This window comes from Macaca thibetana, chromosome 19 (assembly GCF_024542745.1).
Source record: "Macaca thibetana thibetana isolate TM-01 chromosome 19, ASM2454274v1, whole genome shotgun sequence".
NCBI lineage: Eukaryota > Metazoa > Chordata > Mammalia > Primates > Cercopithecidae > Macaca > Macaca thibetana.
In genome coordinates this window covers 39,102,221-39,122,980 of record NC_065596.1, presented here as the reverse complement: position 1 = coordinate 39,122,980, position 20,760 = coordinate 39,102,221, and the positions used below count along the sequence as shown (strand labels likewise).

The 20,760-nt window shown below is 42.3% G+C and overlaps 1 protein-coding gene across 9 annotated transcripts in view; it reads right to left on the bottom strand.

Annotated features, from left to right (window-relative positions):
• The window catches only part of LOC126941899 (zinc finger protein 181), a 36,933-nt gene that overhangs the window by 3,510 nt on the left and 12,663 nt on the right, over window positions 1–20,760 (bottom strand). For 4 of the 9 annotated variants that reach the window (XM_050768754.1, XM_050768759.1, XM_050768758.1 and 1 more), the window contains exons 1-2: window positions 4,237–4,941; window positions 50–170 (exon numbers count right to left, since the gene is read on the bottom strand). In XM_050768754.1, the coding sequence (XP_050624711.1) occupies window positions 50–170; window positions 4,237–4,245 (130 nt within the window). In that variant the 5' untranslated portion in view covers window positions 4,246–4,941. The other 5 variants (XM_050768755.1, XM_050768757.1, XM_050768756.1 and 2 more) reach the window with 5 other exon arrangements.

Genomic DNA, 20,760 nt, shown 5'->3' with positions numbered 1-20,760 from the left:
CAGAGTGGCAAAAGAGCCCCTAATGGAGTAGAAGGGGTGATATCCTTACCTACAGAGACCAGGTTCTCATAATTCTGGACCATCACATCCTTGTATAAGTCCCTCTGAGCAGAATCGAGCCATCCCCACTCTTCATGAGAGAAGTCTATAGCCACATCACTAAATGTCACCTGAAATAGCAAATATATTTAGGCTCATGCATAGCCCAGGCCTCTTCTGTCACTGAAGAAAGGGTAAAATTAGCCTGGTTGTGGGAGAAATGGAATAAGATTCAGGAATTGTGGCAATGATTGGGAATGTGATCTCAGTTAAGTAATAATAGGACAGTATGTAGTTGGAATTACTATACCATAAGGGGGACAGGTATGTGATTAGAATTATTATACAATAAGGGTGAGAAACAAATATGAGAGCTTTGCTTCAGGAGAGTTAATTTTGCTAAAAGTTACAGAAATACACGAATTTTAAAAAATCAGTATTTGACATTTGACAGCACAGGGTCAAGTATTTAGTTATATCTTTTACAGCTTAAGTGCTAGATAAGTAATTAAAAAAATGAGGCTAAAGCGATTGTCTCTCAAATGGGATACTCAGGATGATCCACTAAGGCTCACAAAAAATGGGCAACCAGGTATGGTGGCTCACACCTGTAATCCCAACTACTTAGGAGGCTGAGGCAGGAGAATGGCTTGAACTCAAGAGACGGAGGTTGTGCCACTGCACTCCAGCCTGGGTAACAGAGCAAGACTCTGTCTCAAAAATAAAAAAAATCTTTATATTAAAGACTGATAGACATACACTGTTATGGTTTGATTGTGACCCCCAAAAAGCATGTATTGAACTTAATCACCATTGTAACAGTTTTGAGAGGTAAGACCTTAGGAGATGATTATGCCTTGAGGGCTTTGCCCTCATGAATGGATTAATGTCATCATCATTAGGACTGGCTTATTTAATAAATGCATTTGAGCCCCTTTTTGGTTCTCTCTCTTCTCTTCACCCTTCCACCATAAAAGGACACAGCAAGAAGGCCCTTGCCAGATGCCTGCCCCTTGATCTTGGACTTCCCAGGCTACAAAACCATGAGAGGTCAATTTCTATTGTTCATAAATTGCTCAGTCTGTGGTATTCTGTTACAGCAGCACCAATGGACTAAAACATACATATAACTGATTCATAAACAAAAAAGAAAAATATATTTATGGTGTATACTTAAACTTTGTACTGACAGACATTTAATAATTAAAATATGAGACCCCTGAGTGAAAAGACTGAAGGATGGTTTCATATCATAGATCAGGTGTCTCTAACCCCCTGGGCCACAGACTGGTACCGGTCTGTGGCCTGTTAGGAATTGGGCCATAGAGCAGGAGATGATTGGGAGGCAAATGACTATTATCACCTGAGCTCCACCTCCTGTCAGATCAGCTATGGCATTAGACTCTCATAGGAGCACAATCGCTACTGTGAATTGCACGTGCAAGGGATCAATTCACACCCCTTATGTGAACTAAACTAATGCCTGATGATCTGAGGTGGAACAGTTTTATCCTCAGAACACCACCTCCCACTTCTGTGGGAAAACTGTCTTCCACAAAACTGATCTCTGGTGCCAAAAAGGTTGGGGACCACTGTCTTAGATAGTCCTTAAATAGGACCTGAAAGGAAAGGGAAAAAAATAAAAGGGTACATTTCAAAGAAAATACTCTAAGGAAATGCTCACAGATGAGCTTAGAAATTCCTTTCAATAGTACTCATTTCACAATATTACTTAAAATAGTAAAACTTTGGAAGCTTCAATATTCAATAGTAGTTTATTGGCTAGTTAAATTATATTATGTACAAAAAATATATCCATTTAATACAGCATTATTACTGTCTTTGATTTGTGAAACAAATTGCTTGCCTGTGGTAATTTTTTAGGTCTGACAGTTAATTCAGTATTGTATTACATTATTTGGATATTTTGCATGCATATTCACCAGTGATACTGGTCTTTGGTTTTAAAGGCAGAATTTACTTTTCCCAGGTGTTGGGAAAATAATTAAAATTCAAATCTCCTGCCAATGGCAGAAAATCCTCTCCACAAATGTAGGAAAAAACACAGTTTTATTACTTAATAAGCATTAAATCAATTGTGATGTACTTCACAGGCAATCCACTAATGAGATTAAAAGGACAGGAAGAAATCTCATCTTTTTTATAGCCAAGCAGATACAATCCAATACATACATTTTCCAAATAAGTAAGACCTGACAGTTCAATTTGCTACACATAATTTATCCTAAATTCATCTGTTAATTGTAGTTGCCACTGTGTTAGTTAATTCCCTTTATCCCAAATCAAAAAAACATTTATCATAGCTTTATGATGAACAGGTTATTACAAGTTAGAGCCAGGGATTACAAGTTCTTCCCCTTCAGTTGCCTGGGCAGCCTGGGGTGTTCACTCATCTCTGTCCCCAAAAGAACATAGGATATCTGTCCTAGCACTTATTTTAACTTCTTATGCTTTCTTACTTTTCTACCAGTGCTGCAATCCTCAATACAGTAGCCACTAGGCAATTTGGCTACATACATTTAAATTAATTAAAATGTAAAAATAAAATAAATAAAATTTAAAATTCAGTTCCTCAGTTGCTTAAGCCACAGTTCAAGGACTCAATAGTCATACAGGGCTGGTGGCTACCGTACTGACCAGCACATGTGCAGAACACTTCTACCACTGCAGAAAGTTCTCTTAGACAATACTGTATTAGAACATGAAGTCCTGTGTGTCGGTGTACACCGAAATTCATCTACAACTTTTCCTAACAGGTACTTCACAAGTGTTTAGAAGATGAACCAATTAATAATTTTGGCATGAGTTCACTTTAGCTGTTACTTTTTTCTTGCTGTCGCCAGGCTGGAGTGCAGTGACATAAACATAGTTCATGAAGCCTCATACCACAGGGTTCAAGAAATTTTCTCAACTCATCGGCCTCTCGAATAGCTGGAAAAAGAGGCATGTACCACCACACCAGTTTTTCGATTCTAATTATCTAATTTCTCCAAGAAAACAGACTTCACCTAACATGTACATCTGCTACTCATGTTCTCTCCTGTGCAAGCTTCAAGTTCCATGCCATGATTCTGCCCCATCAGTTCTTCATTACTCATCTTATTCACTCAACAATTACTTACTAAGCATCTATTTGGTGCCAGGTACCACTCTGGGTACTGAAGCTATAACAGACAACAAAAAAGAAAAAACATTTCTCCCACCAGGAAGAGGCAAACAATGAGCATGTGCGTATACTGAATATACAGTACATCAGCTAGTGAGTGACACGTGCCGTGGAAAACAACAAAGCAGTGATGGAGGAGTGGAAGTGCTAGGCGAGAGAAGATGACCGCAATTGCAAATAGGCGTTCAGGGACGCTTTTCTGAGAAAGTAACCACGGAGCAAACACACGAAGAAGATAAGAATGCAAGCTTGTGCCTATGTCGGGGAAGAATTTTCCACGTGGATGGCACAGCAACTGGTGACAGTAGCTGGAACTCACAGGAATGAGGAAGCAGAGAAGGAAGGTGGGATCAGAGAGGTAATGGCCTAATTGTACAAACAGGTCATTGCAGAAGTAACTCAGAGCCACTGAAAACTTTTAGGTTGAGGAATGATAGGAATTGATATAACAGTAGGGTCACAATAACAGCTGTACTAAGAACAGACCGATGAGGGTTAAGGGCAGATGGAGGGAATCCAGCTAGGATTCCGCAATAATCCAGGTGGCTTTATCGCTAGCACTACCGGGGTGGTAGTGGTGGTGGTAGTGATGGGGTAACTAAGGGTCAGATTCTGTATACAGCGTATAACTTAGTTCCAACTAGAGGATCTGAGTAAGAGTTATAAGTCAAAGGGAGAATCAAGGATGTCGGCAAACATCTCTTCACTTGAGACTACATGGTACAGTTTTGACAATCATAAAGCAAATAACCTTACATTCCAAAGTTGCATTGTGAATTGTAGTTTTAAAACGTTGGCAAGACTAGAAAGTCTTCTAGCAGAAAACTGTAGAATAGAGGACCACTGGGTGAAGAGGACAATACCTTGTGGGCTCCATCCTTCCTATATATATGGATGGAACCATAGATTCAATCCCTTAAATAGACTTAATTAGGTGGGAACAGGCAGGAGAAGCAAACACACAGTCCTGATAAAGTGTTTCAGGAAGATTTGGGGACACACTGACTTACCTGAGACATTACTCTGCAATTTCCCAACAGCCAACAGAGTCCTCTTGCCAGGCTCTTATCTTAGAGATGGGCAGTGTCCTGAGGGCACAGAAGGGCAGGGAAAAGCAGTCATGAAAAATCAGGTTTATCTTGCGGCACCCGTGACACACCATAATGGAAAAGCACACTGGTAATCACTCTCCAGGGCGTCAATCTCTCCCTGGGAACTAACAGGTTGTTTCTCCGCAAGGGCTAACCGTTTACCAGGTGCCACCTGCGGGGAAAATCAATTATTCTGTACATAAAAGCCTCATAAAACAACGGTAACAACTATCAGCTCGTTCGATCTTCATTACTATGCATGGTCGGCATTCACATTATTCCAGATTTCTTTTTAAACAATGACAAAACTGAAATTCCAAGATACCGAACCCATTTGTTCAAGGTTACACAACTGCAAAGCGCCGGCTTCATGACGACATAACCCAAAGACAACTGTGGCTGGCGTCTGCTCACGCGCCCACTTCGCTCTCACAACAGCGCCAAGATGTCGGCGCCGTCATCACCCCGCGTTTACACAGGAGGACAAGGCGGCCAGGAAAAGCCAAGGCACCGGCCGGGGTCACACCGCGGGGCAGACCCAGGGCCTGAGCCCCGCCGCCGCCCCCGGGACTCACACTAGCCGGAGTCCTCAGCGGGGCCTCACCGTCCCCGCAGGCGCCCCGAGCCCGCACCTCTGCGGACCTGACGCCCCGCGTCGCTGGTGAGCGGGCAACGGCCGCCGACCTCCGGGAACGACACTGCCCAGAATCGTCCCTGAGCCTAGGAGTCGCCGTCAGGCCTGAGGCTACCGCGGGACGGACCCACTGCGCAGTCCACAGCCGATCGACATTTCCCAGAATCATCCGCGAACCGCCGGCACCGGAAGACCACGCTTCCCAGGAGTCTCTGCGGCCGCGCGGACCTGGCGCGCCGCGGGCAAACCGGTCTAGGTTTCCTAAGAAACTAAACCGCCTGGGACTATTGTCCCAGAACCGGCCAGTTAGGACCATGCGCGAAGTGTCCTGGGGCACACAGTCATCCTGTGGTGAAAGATACACCTTGGAACCAAGGGCTACCCTCTACTTTTGAAGACAATAGCGCCGGGACCAAGAAACTACACTTCCCAGAAAACCGTGCGGCCATGGCAAACTCTTTCTGGGTCAGCGTGGGCTCACACCAATATTTCTTTCCGGGGGCGTGGGGAGACCTTACTGGTACCGCGCGAGCTCTCGCCTTTGCTAGCAAAAGAGCTCCTCTCTTGCCAAACCCTGCTGCTACGCTGTCCAGCTTCTGTGGTATTTGAGGTTTTTTTGGAATGCACTTGCCGGAGACTACAGCTCACAGAACGCCCTGGGCTGGACTGTGCCAGCTGTAGTTCGCCAAGGACATTTCTTGGAAATGCATGCGGCCACGTATCTGTGACACAAATGGGCGTTCTCATGTGCGTTAAGCTCCGTGGAAGGACTTGGAAATACGGAACTTGAGAGTGCGCTGGGAGGACACAGACCCTCATCCTGGGAGGAGTCACTCCTCCCGCAGTCATCGAGCCTGACCCCCTCTCTCACCAGAGGCGCTTCTTAGACCCTGACCTTGCCCGGCCCACCCAAAGGGGCAATGGACCTCTTTGTATGCAAGCCAGAGCAGTCTACTGTTGGTGTATATTTGAATTTTTTACTTTCTTTTTAATATTTAAATTAAATTTTAATTTAATGCTGCCTCTGCCTCTGAGAGAGACAGGGAGAGATAGGGGAGGCCTGGAGTGGGGGCCCTGCGGGACAGGGATAGGGGACCCTTCCTCACTTTGCACAATCTGGGAACCCTCCCCAAGGGGAACATAAAGCTGCAGTGGAAGAGCACTGGCCTAGTGGGCTTCGTCCTGGGGACAAAGGCTGGGAGACTGCAGCTGAAAAGTGTGGGCTCCAGGAGGGCCACAGAGGGCCCAGCAGCAGAGTCAGGGAGCAGAGGTCCGCCCTCCGTCCATCTTCCTTCCTTCTCTGGCCCACAGAGCACTCTGTGCCCCTCCCACGCCCACAGCTACAGGTGGAGCCGGCTTGCGGGGGCGGGGGTTCTTTAGAAGGAGTGGGGGTCCTCCTAGGGTAAAGAGGGCCAGGAGGCTTCCTGGGGACCTCAGGCCCCTCTGGGCCTCCCAGGACTGGGCCTGTGGCTGTGATGTGCTTTGCCCTGGGAGTGACGTGCTCAGTGGTGGAGTTTGTGTAACTGTCACTCATTCACCTGCCCGTGCGCAGCCACTCCCATCGGCGCCCACCCAATACACATGTGGGTCCTCAGCTGCCGTCAGGGGAAGTTCCTGCCTGTGTCACACACATCCGTCCCACCCACCACACTGCAGGTTACAGGACTGCCCCACATGCGCCACCATGCCCACCTGAAGTTACCTGGCACACAGGTATCATCACCTGCACGACATGACCATGTCGTGCACTTTCTATGCTAGGGCCAGGGCAGGCTTGCACCTTCAGCCTTAGGGACACTGGGGGTGGTGATAGCTGGAGGCCAGGGAAGTCACCAGGCTGGAGACATCATCTACCTCCAGGAGAGGGTTGATATCAGACATCTCCCATGCACCACTTTGAGCCATCTCAGCCTCACCTGGGACTCTGGCTGGCACCAGCAGTTCCATGAAGGTTTAGACCATCTCTAGGTTTAGGAAGGGCCTCCCTTGCCATCACCGTGGTCTGGGCTGCACGCCTTCTGAGCAAGGGCTCTGGGCAGCAGATGCAGCCAGCCAGAGTGTGGGGGTGAGGGGCCTAGGCACAGGAGGGTTGCAAGGCCTTCACTACACCCACCATTTCAGAGGGAGGACAGTAATTGTTTGGGTTTGTCCTGTGAGGTGTGGCAGAGAGCAGGGCCCAGGGCATGTCCAGGGCCAGACAGGAATCCTGTGCTGCAGCCTCGGGGCCATGAGGGTACATGATGGGGCCAGTATGGGGGCATCCCCTGTGCCAAACACCTGGGCAGTAGGTGCCCTGGGGTCAGTGGGTGGGTCAGAGCGTTTGCAGGATTTCTGGTTTCTGTTGGACTTGTGTGTGCTGGAGGATAGAGAGAAGAGAGAAAGGGTGGAGAGAAGGGGGAGATGGCCCCTGCTGCTTCCTGGCCTCTAATTGGGGATGATGGGTGGTAGATGAGTGGCAGAGGGGTCAGCGGGAGCTTCAAGGCTGAGCCAGGGAAGCGGAGGCAGCAGGGGTGCAGGCCTTGCCTGAGGTTGACTTGGGGCTGGGGCTTCTTAGAGGCCAGGGCCCTAGAGCTCCCAGACAGGGAGTCTGCAGGAACACAGCACATGACACAGCACAACTCAACACAACACAACCTGGCACAGCAGAGCAGCGTGCTGTGCACTGGGCTGCAGCAGAACGGGGAGGGAAGTCTGTAGGGTCCCAGGAGTCATGGAGCAAACTGACCTGAGCCGTGTCCCTCAGCCAAGGCACAGGCACCTGGCCTTGAGCCACCTACTTCCTTGTGACAGCCCCATGCCCTGGTGTCCCTGGGGCTGAGACAGGGCTGGGGCTGCTGTCCAAGGTGAGGTCTGACTAATCCCTAACCTCTAACCCCGAGCTGTTTTGGGAACTTGAACTTCTTCTAGGGGACCCAGTGGTGCTGACAGGATTTCTGGGCACCTCAGCCAGGCCCCCTGCCCGCCTGGCCACATTGGCTCCCACTCAAATCTGACCTTGGGGCTTGTGTGGCCTCTGCTTACTGAGCCCTGTGGTTCTCTGCCAGGCACTGTTGGCCCTGCGGCCAGGCTGGCACCTGGAGAATGGCCTGTCCCCAAAGCCTGCACTCCTCCCAGTTCACCCGCTTTGCTTTTCTCCCGCACTGGGAGGTGGGAACCAGGTTGACACTGGGGGAGGAGCTCCCTCAAATCTGGCTTCACTTTAGAGTTCTGGGCAGGGCTTTGGGAGATGATACCCTCATTATTTATTCTTTGGAAGAATTTGTATAAGATTGGTTTCCTCCTTAAGTATTTGCTAGAATGTCCCAGAAAAGGTCATTTGCCTAGGGATTTTCTTTGCAAAAGCTTTTAAAATTTTAATTTGGTTTCATAGACAATTAGAGGACTGCAGGGCCACCAGCAACAGTTGCAGATTCTTATGGGCAATAAAACTCACAGACACAATAGGTGAATGTTCACTTGACTCTAAATTAACGTAGATTTATGAAAGGACAAAGAAAAAGCATGTTCAGCATTTTCAGTGTTATTGGTGGGGTGAGAGATGTCCAGCAGCAGTCTAACATTTCACACCACCATTCAGTAGCATCGCTATTTGGGAATTGAAGTTAATGTGCATGAGGTTCACCTTGAAATGTTCATGTATCATTGTCTGATCCAGAACATCTTACAACATTGGAGGATACCTCCATGTCCATGTTAGTTCAGGAAAGCCTTGCTTTCCTGTCTTTTACATGATCCTAATCATGTCGTCCTTCAGTGTCCATACACCACTCACTGCCCTCCCAGTTCAGGTGCAGTTCCCCAAGCAAAGCTTTCACAATAAACAATGCCTGAAATGCAGCATTTCTCATTGATCTAATTCCATTCTGACTGAAGAAACAGTGCTGGAGGAAATAAAAGCAACATCGTCTTCCTAGGATTGAATATAGGAGAGAGCCTAGGCCTCCTGTTCATGGTTCACCCTTAAGGATTATTCAGGGTTTCTCTATCTTCTCATGTCAGTATTTGAATGTTTTTTTGGAATTTAAAAATCTCACCTAATTTTAAAAATAAACACAGGCCGGTCACGGTGGCTCAAGCCTGTAATCCCAGCACTTTGGGAGGCCCAGACGGGCGGATCACAAGGTCAGGAGATCGAGACCATCCTGGCTAACATGGTGAAACCCCGTCTCTACTGAAAAATACAAAAAACTAGCCGGGCGAGGTGTCAGGTGTCTGTAGTCCCAGCTACTCGGGAGGCTGAGGCGGGAGAATGGCGTAAACCCGGGAGGCGGAGCTTGCAGTAAGCCGACATCCGGCCACTGCACTCCAGCCTGGGTGACACAGCGAGACTCCGTCTCAAAAAAAAAAAAACACAAAGTTTCCATAGTATCCTATTTAAAATGTTTCATTACTTTATTTTTAACAAATAAACTCTCACTATATTGCCCAGGCTGGAATGCAGGAGCTGTTCCAGGTGTGATGATAACTCACTGCAGCCTCAAGCTCCTGGGCTCAAGCAACACTCCCACCTCAGCCTCCTGAATATACTCTTATTTTAATGGCTGAAAGATCTTTAAGAAGGTCTCCTTTTAAATTAATTTATTCATTATTTGTGTCTTTTCAATTTTTCTTTTTAATGTCTCCCTCCCCATAGGTTTTTCATTTGGTAGTAGATTAATGTTCCACAACATTTACTTTGTGCAGCTAAATTGCCACACAGGATCTACATGATCCTAATCATGTCGTCATTCAGTGTCCATACACCACTCACTGCCCTCCCAGTTCAGGCGCAGTCCCCCAAGTACCCTCACTCCATTGATGTCCCTAGATTTGGACAATGGGATGTTAGCAGACAATAGGCAGTTAATTGCTTCAATAGGACCATGCAGTTAGTCTTTCCTTCCCACATTCCTGTGGTCACTATGAGACGACCTTTCCCCTAGAAGTGCTGGTTCTTAGGTGTGAACCCCTGAATGAATAGATGTGGCTCAGATTTGAGCCCAACCTACAGGAGGGACCAACTCCTACCAGGTCCACAGCTTGAGTGTTCACCATCTAGCCAAGCCCAGCTTATATCAGCTGAAACACCAGCCAACCCACAGCACATGAGGGATAATGATTGTCAGTCATCATCAATGAGTGTCATTTTAATCTATTGAATTTTCAGGTTGTTTGTGACACAGTAAAAGTGGGCCAATTGGATAATTAATTTGTATAAATATGAAGAGTTTGCAATCACTTTTTGTTATTGATTTCTATGAAAATTGCATTGAGATCAAATTATATCCTCTGGAAATTTTAAAATCCTTTGAAATTTGTTGAGACCTACTTTATGCTCTAATAAGTGGTCATTTTTATTAATCATCCACATGCAGTTAAAAATGCATATTCCTCCATTATTACATGCCTTATTCTATTAAGTTTTTCCTAATTGTATTTTTAAATCTTATTTTTTTATTTTAACAGCTTTAATGAAGTATAAATGACATATAAGAAGCATATATATCAAAATGTACAATTTGTAACTTCTGACAGTTGTGAAAACCAGAAAAATCATCATGATCAAAATATGAACAGATTTATCCCTTGTGAAAGTTTCCTTGTGCCTCTTTAAGTGCCTCTCTCTTGCCTGTCCTTGTCCCCTTCCTTCTCTTTGGGCAACCACTGATCTGGTTTCTGCCAGTATAGATTAGTTTGCATTTTCCAGCACTTTATGTACATGGAATCATAGAGCATGCACTGTTTTTGGTCTGATTTCCTTCACAGAACTTAAAATCTTTCAAGTTCATTGGTCTTATGAGTATCAATACTTCATACAGTTTTTTTTAGTTTCAAATGTTAAAAAATTTACATAAAGCAAATTCACTCTTTTTGATGTGCATTTCCATGAGTTTTGAGAACTCTGTCTTATGTAGGTTTTGTATGGGTGTCTGGAGTCGTAGGCACTTCCACTACAGTAGAGATATTCTTTCCTGACTTCAGACGCTCCTTGTGCTATGCTTTTGTAGGCAGATGGTCTCCTTGCCCTTAATCCTGAGTGGCCACCAGCTTGTTCTTCATTCCGATGGCTTTGCCTTTTCCAGAACTGCTTATCAATGAAATCATGTACTATGTAGCTTTTTGAGTCTGGCTTCTTTCAATAATTTTCAAATTATTAATAATTGATTATTAATAATTAATTATTAATAATTGATTATTATTAATAATTGACAAATTCTACCTATAATCTTAAAATGCTAAAGTGTCAAGTATCTTTATTAATACTCTTTTTTTCAGATGTTTTAATTACTGGAAATAAGATTACCAAATTTATTTTTTAAAAATCAGGTTCTTATGTGGCAATATATTTAATGTATTTTTATATAGTAACTAGATAATAAGATTTCTTTTTTCCCTCCAGCTTTATTGGTATAATTGACAAATAGGAATTGTGTATATTTAAAATGTATGGCTTGATAATTTGATATATATTTACAGTGTGAAGTGACCACCATACTCAAGGTAATTAACATATTCATCATAGATTTGATTATGTTTCAAATTTTAAAATAAAAAGGTATTGAAGTCAGGTAGACTCAAAAGCTACATATTGCGTGATTTTACTTATTAGCAATTCTGGAAAAGGCAAAGCTATAGAGATAAGAGCACACCAGTGGCCACTAACGATTAAGGGTGAGGAGATTATTTGAGTACAAAGGAACAGCAGAAGAAATTTTTTGAGGGGTAGAAAACAGGTTTTTTGTTTTGTTTTGTTTTTTTAATGATGAGGACCCTTAAAAATTTTTAGCAAATTTCAAGTAAGATGGCTCCTCCCTTTTTCACAGTTTTGCTTTCTGCAGTTTCAGTTACTCATAGTCAACCAGGGTTCAAAAATTGGTGAGGCAGTACAATAAGATATATTCAGAGAGAGACACTGATCAGATTCATATAAATTTTACTACAGTATGTTGGTATAATTGTTCTATTTTATAATTAGTTCCTGTTAATTTCTTAGTTGAATTTATAAATTAAACTCTATGATAGTCATGGAGGCATAGGAAAAAAGCATAGTATATTGTATACAAGGTTCATTACTATGCATGGGTTCAGGCATTCACAGAGAGTTATAGAATGTATCCCCTGAGGATAAAGGGGATTCCTCTATACAATAGAGTATTATTACTCAAGGTCACCATGCTGTCCATTAGACCTCCAGAGATGCATCTTGCATAGCTGAAACTTTGTACCCTTTGAGGACTTCTCACTCATACCGCCCACCACCACTTTGTGGCCCCAGGCAACCACAATTCTACTCTCTGATTCTATGAGTTTTATCATTTTAGATTACACATAGAAGTGATATCATGCAGGATTTGTCTTTTTGTGTCTAGCTTATTTCACTAATGTCCTCAAGATTCATCCATGTTGTTGAAAGTAGCAGGATTTCCGTCTTTTTTAAAAGGCCAAACAGTATTCCATTGTATATTTTGTAAAACATATGTGATTGATAGCTTTTGTGTGTATGTGTATGTGTGTGTGTGTGTACATATGTGTGTGTGTATGTGTGTGTATATATATATATATATATATATATATATATATCTCACATTTTCTTTATCCATTCATCCATTGACAGACATTTAGGTTTTTTCCCTATCTTGGTGACTATGAATAATGCCACAATGAACCTGGGGGTGCCAATCTACTGATCTTATTATTATTGGATATATATGTAGAAGTGGGATTTCTGGGTCATATAGTAGTTCTATTTTTTATTTTTATTTTTTGAGACAGAGTCTTGCTCTGTCACCCAAGCTAGAGTGCAATGGTGTGATCTTGGCTCACTGCAACATTTGCCTCCTGGGTTCAAGTGATTCTCCTGTCTCAGCCTCCCGAGTAGCTGGGATTACAGGCACACACCACCATGCTCGGCTAATTTTTGTATTTTTAGTAGAGACAGGGCTTCACCATGTTGGCCAGGTTGGTCTCAAACTCCTGACCTAGGGTGATCTGCCTGTCTCGGCCTCCCAAAGTGCTGGGATTACAGGTGTAAGCCAATGCGCCCTGCCTATTTTTAATTTTTTGAGAAAGGTTCATTCTGTTTTTTATAAAGGCTGTACCATTTTATATTTCTACAATAGTGCACAAGGGTTTCAATTTCTTTACATCTTTGCAAACACTTATAATTTTTCATCTTTTGGGTAGAAGCCATGCTAATATGTGTGAGATGGTATCTTGTGGTTTTGATTGTCATTTCCCAGATGATTCATGATGGTGAACATCTTTTCATGCAGCTATTGGCCATTTGTAAGTCTTTTTAGGAAAAATGTGTATGCAGGTCCTTTGCCCATTTTTAATTGGATTATTTTTTACATTGAGTTGTATGAGGTAATTATATAGTTTGGATATTAACCCCTTATCAAATATGATTTACAAATGTTTTCTTTCATTTTTTAGGTTGATACCTCCAGCCTCATCTTCTCACTCAGGATTGTTTTCACTTTTTGGGCTTCTCTGCAATTCCATAAACATTTTAGGATTTTTTTTTTTTTCCTGTTTCTATAAAAAATGCCATTGGGATTCATAGAATCTGATATATGTCTTCTTTAATTTTCTTTATCAATGTTTTACAGTCTTCGGTGTGCAAGTATTTCACCTCTTTGGCTAAGTTTATTTTGAAGCATTTTATTCTTTTTGTTGTTACTGTAAATGTAATTGTTTTCTTATTTTCCTTTTTGGATAGTTCATTATCAGTGTATAGAAATATCTTAGATTTTTGTATATATATTTTGTATCCTGCAACATTACTAGACTTATCAGTACTTTAACAATACATTGTTAATTACACTTATCCTACAGTACTATAGAACCCTAGAACTTATTCCTCCTATCTAGTTGCATTTTGTATCAGCAATCAACCTTTGGCTATAAACCCCTCTCCCCCAACTTTTCCTTGCCTCTAGTAACTATTACGGTATACTCTCCTATGAGTTCAACTTTTTTTAGCTTCCATGTATGAGTGAGAACATACAGCATTTATCTTTCTGTGCCTGGCTTATTTCACTTAACACAATATCTCCAAATTCATCCATGTTGATGCAAATAACAGAACTTTGTACTTTTTAAATGGCTAAACAGTATTTCATTACATATATATACTGTATTTTCTTCATCCATTCACTTGTTGATGGAAACTGAGATTGATTCCAATAAATATGAGAGTGCAGATATGTCTTTGATATACTAATTTTCTTTATTTTTTTCTTGGATGTATACTCAGTAATGATATTGCTCAATCATACGGTAATTCTGTTTTTAGTTTTTTGAGAAAACCTCCATATCATACTCCATAATGGCTATCCTAATTTACATTCCCACCTACAGTATGCAAGGGTTCCCTTTTCCTTGCTTCCTCACTAGCATTTGTTATCTTTTGCAATTTTGATAATAGCCCTTCCTACTAAGGTGAGATGAATCTCATTGTGGTTTTGATTTGCATTTCCCTGATGATTGGCGATGCTGACCATTTGAAAAATACCTGTTGACCATTTGTATGCCATCTGGGTTTCAGCTCTTGCATATAAGTCTTCATGCTATTTTGAGTTGATTTAAGGAAAAATATGATTAGAGATGGATGTCTGGTTTCATATTTTTGGCATATTAATATCCAGTTTTTCCAGCACCATTTATTGAAGAGGGTCCAACACCCAGGGAGCCTTGCTCACTGCTAGCACAGCAGTCTGATATCAAACTGCAAGGCAGCAGTGAGGCTGGGGGAGGGGTGCCCACCATTGTTGAGGCTTGAGTAGGTAAACAAAACGTCCAGGAAGCTCGAACTGGGTGGAGCCCACCACAGCTCAAGGAGGCCTGCCTGCCTCTGTAGACTCCACCTCTGGGGGCAGGGCATAGCCAAACAAAAGGCAGCAGAAACCTCTGCAGACTTAAATGTCCCTGTCCGACAGCTTTGAAGAGAGTAGGGGTTCTCCCAGCATGGAATTTGAGGTCTGAGAACGGACAGACTGCCTCTTCAAGTGGGTCCCTGACCCCCGAGTAGCCTAACTGGGAGGCACCTCCCAGTAGGGGCCGACTGACACCTCATACGGCCAGGTGCTCTTCTGAGACGAAGCTTCCAGAGGAACCATCAGGCAGCAACAATTGCCATTCTGCAATATTTGTGGTTCTGCAGCCTCTGCTGGTGATACCCAAGCAAACAGGGTCTGGAATGGACCTCCAGCAAACTCCAACAGACCTGCAACTGAGGGTCCTGACTGTTAGAAGGAAAACTAACAAACAGAAAGGACATCCACACCAAAACCCCATCTGTAAGTCATCATCATCAAAGACCAAAGGTAGATAAAACCACAAAGGTGGGGAGAAAGCAGAGAAGAAGAGCTGAAAATTCTAAAAATCAGAGCGCCTCTTCTCCTCCAAAGGAACGCAACTCCTCGCCAGCAATGGAACAAAGCTGGATAGAGAATGACTTTGACGAGTTGAGAGAAGAAGGCTTCAGATGATCGGTAATAACAAACTTCTCCGAGCTAAAGCAGGATGTTCGAACCCATTGCAAAGAAGCTAAAAACTTTGAAAAAAGATTAGATGAATGGCTAACTAGAATAAGCAGCATAGAGAAGACCTTAAATGACTGATAGAGCTGAAAACCATGGCATGAGAACTACGTGACGCATGCACAAGCTTCAGTAGCCAATTCGATCAACTGGAAGAAAGGGTATCAGTGATTGAAGATCAGATGAATGAAATGAAGTGAGAAGAGAAGTTTAGGGGAAGAAGAGTAAAAAGAAATGAACAAAGCCTCCAACAAATATGGGAATATGTGAAAAGAACAAATCTACGTCTTATTGGTGTATCTGAAAGTGATGAGGAGAATGGAACCAAGTTGGAAAACACTCTTCAGGCTATTATCCAGGAGAACTTCCCCAACCTAGCAAGGCAGGCCAACAATCAAATTCAGGAAACACAGAGAATGCCACAAAGATACTCCTCGAGAAGAGCAACTCCAAGACACATAATTGTCAGATTCACCAAAGTTGAAATGAAGGAAAAAATGTTAAGGGCAGCCAGAGAGAAAGGTCGGGTTACCCAGAAAGGGAAGCCCATCAGACTAACAGCAGATCTCTCGGCAGAAACTCTCCAAGCCAGAAAGAGTGGGGGCTGATATTCAACATTCTTAAAGAAAAGAATTTTCAACCCAGAATTTCATATCCAGCCAAACTAAGTTTCATAAGTGAAGGAGAAATAAAATCCTTTACAGACAAGCAAATGCTTAGAGATTTTGTCACCACCAGGCCTGCTGCTACAAGAGCTCCTGAAGGAAGCACTAAACATGGAAAGGAACAACTGGTACCAGGCATTGCAAAAACATGCCAAAATGTAAAGTCCATCGATGCTAGGAAGAAACTGCATCAACTAAGGAGCAAAATAACCAGCTAACATCATGAGAGGATCAAGTTCACACATAATAATATTAACCTTAAATGTAAATGGGCTAAATGCTCCCATTAAAAGACACAGACTGGCAAATTGGATAAAGAGTCAAACCCATCAGTGTGCTGTGTTCAGGAGACCCATCTCATGTGCAGAGACACACAGATGCTCAAAATAAAGGGATAGAGGAAGATCTACCAGGCAAATGGAAACAAAAAAAGGAGGGGTTGCAATCCTAGTCTCTGATAAAATACATTTTATCTGATAAAACCTAGTCTCTGATAAAACAAACAAAGATCAAAAGAGACAAAGAAGTCCATTACCTAATGGTAAAGGGATCAATTCAACAAGAAGAGCTAACTATCCTAAATATATATGCACTCAATACAGGAGCACCTGGATTCATAAAGCAAGTCCTTAGAGACTTTCAAAGAGACTTAGACTCCCACACAGTAATAATGGGAGACTTTAACACTGCACTGTCAATATTAGATAGATCAACGAGATAGAAGATTAACAAGGATATCCAGGACTTGAACTCAGCTCTGCACCAAGTAGACCTAATAGACTTCTACAGAACTCTCCACCCCAAATCAACAGAATATACATTCTTCTCAGCAACACATCACACTTATTCCAAAATTGACCACGTAGTTGGAAGCAAAGCACTCCTCAGAAAATGTAAAAGAACAGAAATTATAACAAACTGTCTCTCAGACCACAGTGCCATCAAACTAGAACTAAGGATTAAGAAACTCACTCAAAACCACTCAACTACCTGGAAACTGAACAACCTGCTCCTGAATGACTACTGGGTACATAACAAAATGAAGACAGAAATAAAGATGTTCTTTGAAACCAACGAGAACAAAGACACAGCATACCAGAATCTCTGGGACACATTTAAAGCAGAGTGTAGAGGGAAATGTATAGCACTAAATGCCCACAAGAGAAAGCAGGAAAGATCTAAAATTGACACCCTAGCATCACAATTAAAAGAACTAGAGAAGCCAAGAGAAAACACATTCAAAAACTAACAGAAGGCAAGAAATAACTAAGATCACAGCAGAACTGAAGGCGATTGAGACACAAAAACCCTTCAAAAAATCAATGAATCCAGGAGCAAGTTTTTTGAAAAGATCAACAAAATTGATAGACTGCTAGCAAGACTAATAAAGAAGAAAAGTGAGAAGAATCAGATAAACGCAATAAAAAATGATAAAGGGGATATCACCAGTGACCCAACGAGATACAAACTACCATCAGAGAATACTATAAATATCTCTATGCAAACAAACTAGAAAATCTAGAAGTAATGGATAAATTCTTGGACACATACACCCTCCCAAGACTAAACCAGTAAGAAGTTGAATTCCTGAATAGACCAATAACAGGTTCTGAAATTGAGGCAATAATTAATAGCCTACCAACCAAAAAAAGTCCAGGACCAGATGGATTCACAGCCAAATTCTACCAGAGATACAAAGAGGAGCTGGTACCATTCCTTCTGAAATTATTCCAATCAATAGAAAAAGAGGGAATCCTCCCTAACTCATTTTATGAGGCCAGCATCATCCTGATACCAAAACCTGGCAGAGACACAATAAAAAGAGAATTTGAGACCACTATCCCTGATGAACATCAATGCAAAAATCCTCAATAAAATACTGGCATCTGAATCCAGCAGAATATCAAAAAGCTTATCCACCATGATCAAGTTGGCTTCATCCCTGGGATGCAAGGCTGGTTCAACATACACAAATCAATAAACGTGATCCATCGTATAAACAGAACCAAAGACAAAAACCACATGATTATCTCGATAGATGTAGAAAAGGCCTTCAACAAAATTCAACAGCCCTTTATGCTAAAAACTCTCAATAAATTAGGTATTTATAGGACGTATCTCAAAATAATAAGAGCTATTTATGGCAAACCCACAGCCAATATCATACTGAATGGGCAAAAACTGGAAGCATTCCCTTTGAAAACTGGCACAAGACAGGGATGCCCTCTCCCACCACTCCTATTCAACATAGAGTTGGAAGTTCTGGCCAGGGCAATCAGGCAGGAGAAAGAAATAAAGAGTATTCAGTTAGGAAAAGAGGAAGTCAAATTGTCTGTTTGCAGATGACATGATTGTATATTTAGAAAACCCCATCATCTCAGTCCGAAATCTCCTTAAGCTGATAAGCAACTTCAGCAAAGTCTCAGGATACAAAATCAATGTGCAAAATCACAAGCATTCCTATACACCAATAACAGAGAAACAGAGAGCCCAATCATGAATGAACTCCCATTCACAATTGCTTCAAAGAGAATAAAATACCTAGGAATGCAACTTACAAGGGAATTACAAACCACTGCTCAAGGAAATAAAAGAGGAAACAAACAAATGGAAGAACATTCCCTGTTCATGGATATGAAGTATCAATATCGTGAAAATGGCCATACTGCCCAAGGTAATTTATAGATTCAATGTCATCCCCATCAAGCTACCAATGACTTTCTTCACAGAATTGGAAAAAACTACTTTAAAGTTCCTATGGAACCAAAAAAGAGCCCGCATTGCCAAGACAATCCTAAGCCAAAACAACAAAGCTGGAGGCATCACTCTACCTGACTTTAAACTATGCTACAAGACTACAGTAACCAAAACAGCATGGTACTGGTACCAAATCAGAGACGTAGACCAGTGGAAGAGAACAGAGCCCTCAGAAACAATACCACACATCTACAACCATCTGATCTTTGACAAAGCTGACAAAAACAAGAAATGAGGAAAGGATTCCCTATTTAATAAATGATGCTGGAAAACGGGCTAGCCATATGTAGAAAGCTGAAACTGGATCACTTCCTTACACCTTATACAAAAATTAATTCAATATGGATTAAAGACTTAAATGTTACATCTAAAGCCATAAAAAACCTAGAAGAAAACCTAGGTAATACCATTCAGGACATAGGCATGGGCAAGGACTTCATGTCTAAAACACCAAAAGCAATGGCAACAAAAGCCAAAATTGATAAATGGGATCTAATTGAACTAAAGAGCTTCTGCACAGCAAAAGAAACTACCATCAGAGTGAATAGGTAACCTAAAGAATGGGAGAAAATTTTTGCAATCTACCCATCTGACAAAGGGCTAATATCCAGAATCTACAAAGAACTTAAACAAATTTACAAGAAAAAATAAAACAACCCCATCAAAAAGTGGGCAAAGGATAAGAATAGACACTTCTCAAAAGAAGACATTTATGCAGGCAACAGACACATGAAAAAATGCTCATCATCACTGGTCATCAGAGAAATGTGAATCAAAACCACAATGAGATACCATCTCACACCAGTGTAGAATGGCAATCATTAAATAGTCAAGAAACAACAGGTGCTGGAGAGGATGCGGAGAAATCGGAACATGTTTACACTGTTGGTGGGACTGTAAACTAGTTCAACCATTGTGGAAGATAGTGTGGCAATTCCTCAAGGATCTAGAACTAGAAATACCATTTGACCCAGCGATCCCATTACTGGTTATATACCCAAAGGATTATAAATCATGCTACTACAAAGACACATGCACACGTACGTTTATTGCGGCACTATTCACAATAGCAAAGACTTGGAACCAACCCAAATGTCCATCAATGATAGACTGGATTAAGAAAATGTGGCACATATACACCATGGAATACTATGCAGCCATAAAGAGGATGAGTTAATGTCCTTTGTAGGGACATGGATGAAGCTGGAAACCATCATTCTGAGCAAACTATCCCAAGGACAGAAAACCAAACACTGCACTTTCTCACTCATAGGTGAGAATTGAACAATGAGAACTCTTGGACACAGGATGGGGAACATAACACACTGTGGCCTGTCGTGGGGTGGGGGAAGTGGGAAGGGATAGCATTAGAAGATATACCTAATGTAAATGAGTTAATGGGTGCAGCACACCAACATGGCACATGCATACATACATAACAAACCTGCACATTGTGCACATGTACTCTAGAACTTAAAGTATAATAATTAAAAAAAAAAAAAGAAAAAAATCACATAAGAGTCAATGGGATGCCGGGTGTGGTGGCTCACACCTGTAATCCTAGCACTTTGGGAGGCCGAGGTGGGCAGATCACGAGGTTAGGAGTTCAAGACCAGCCTGGCCAACACAGTGATACCCCATCTCTACTAAAAATACAAAAATTTAGCAGGGCATGGTGGCAGGCACCTGTAATCCCACCTACTCGGGAGGCTAAAGCAGGAGAATCATTTGAACTGGGGGGGGTGGAGGCTGCAGTGAGCTGAGATCGCACCATTGTACTCTAGCCCAGGCAACAGTGCTAGACTCTGTCTCAAAAAAAAAAAAAAAAAAAAAAAAGAGTCAATGGGGTATCCGTCACCTGAAG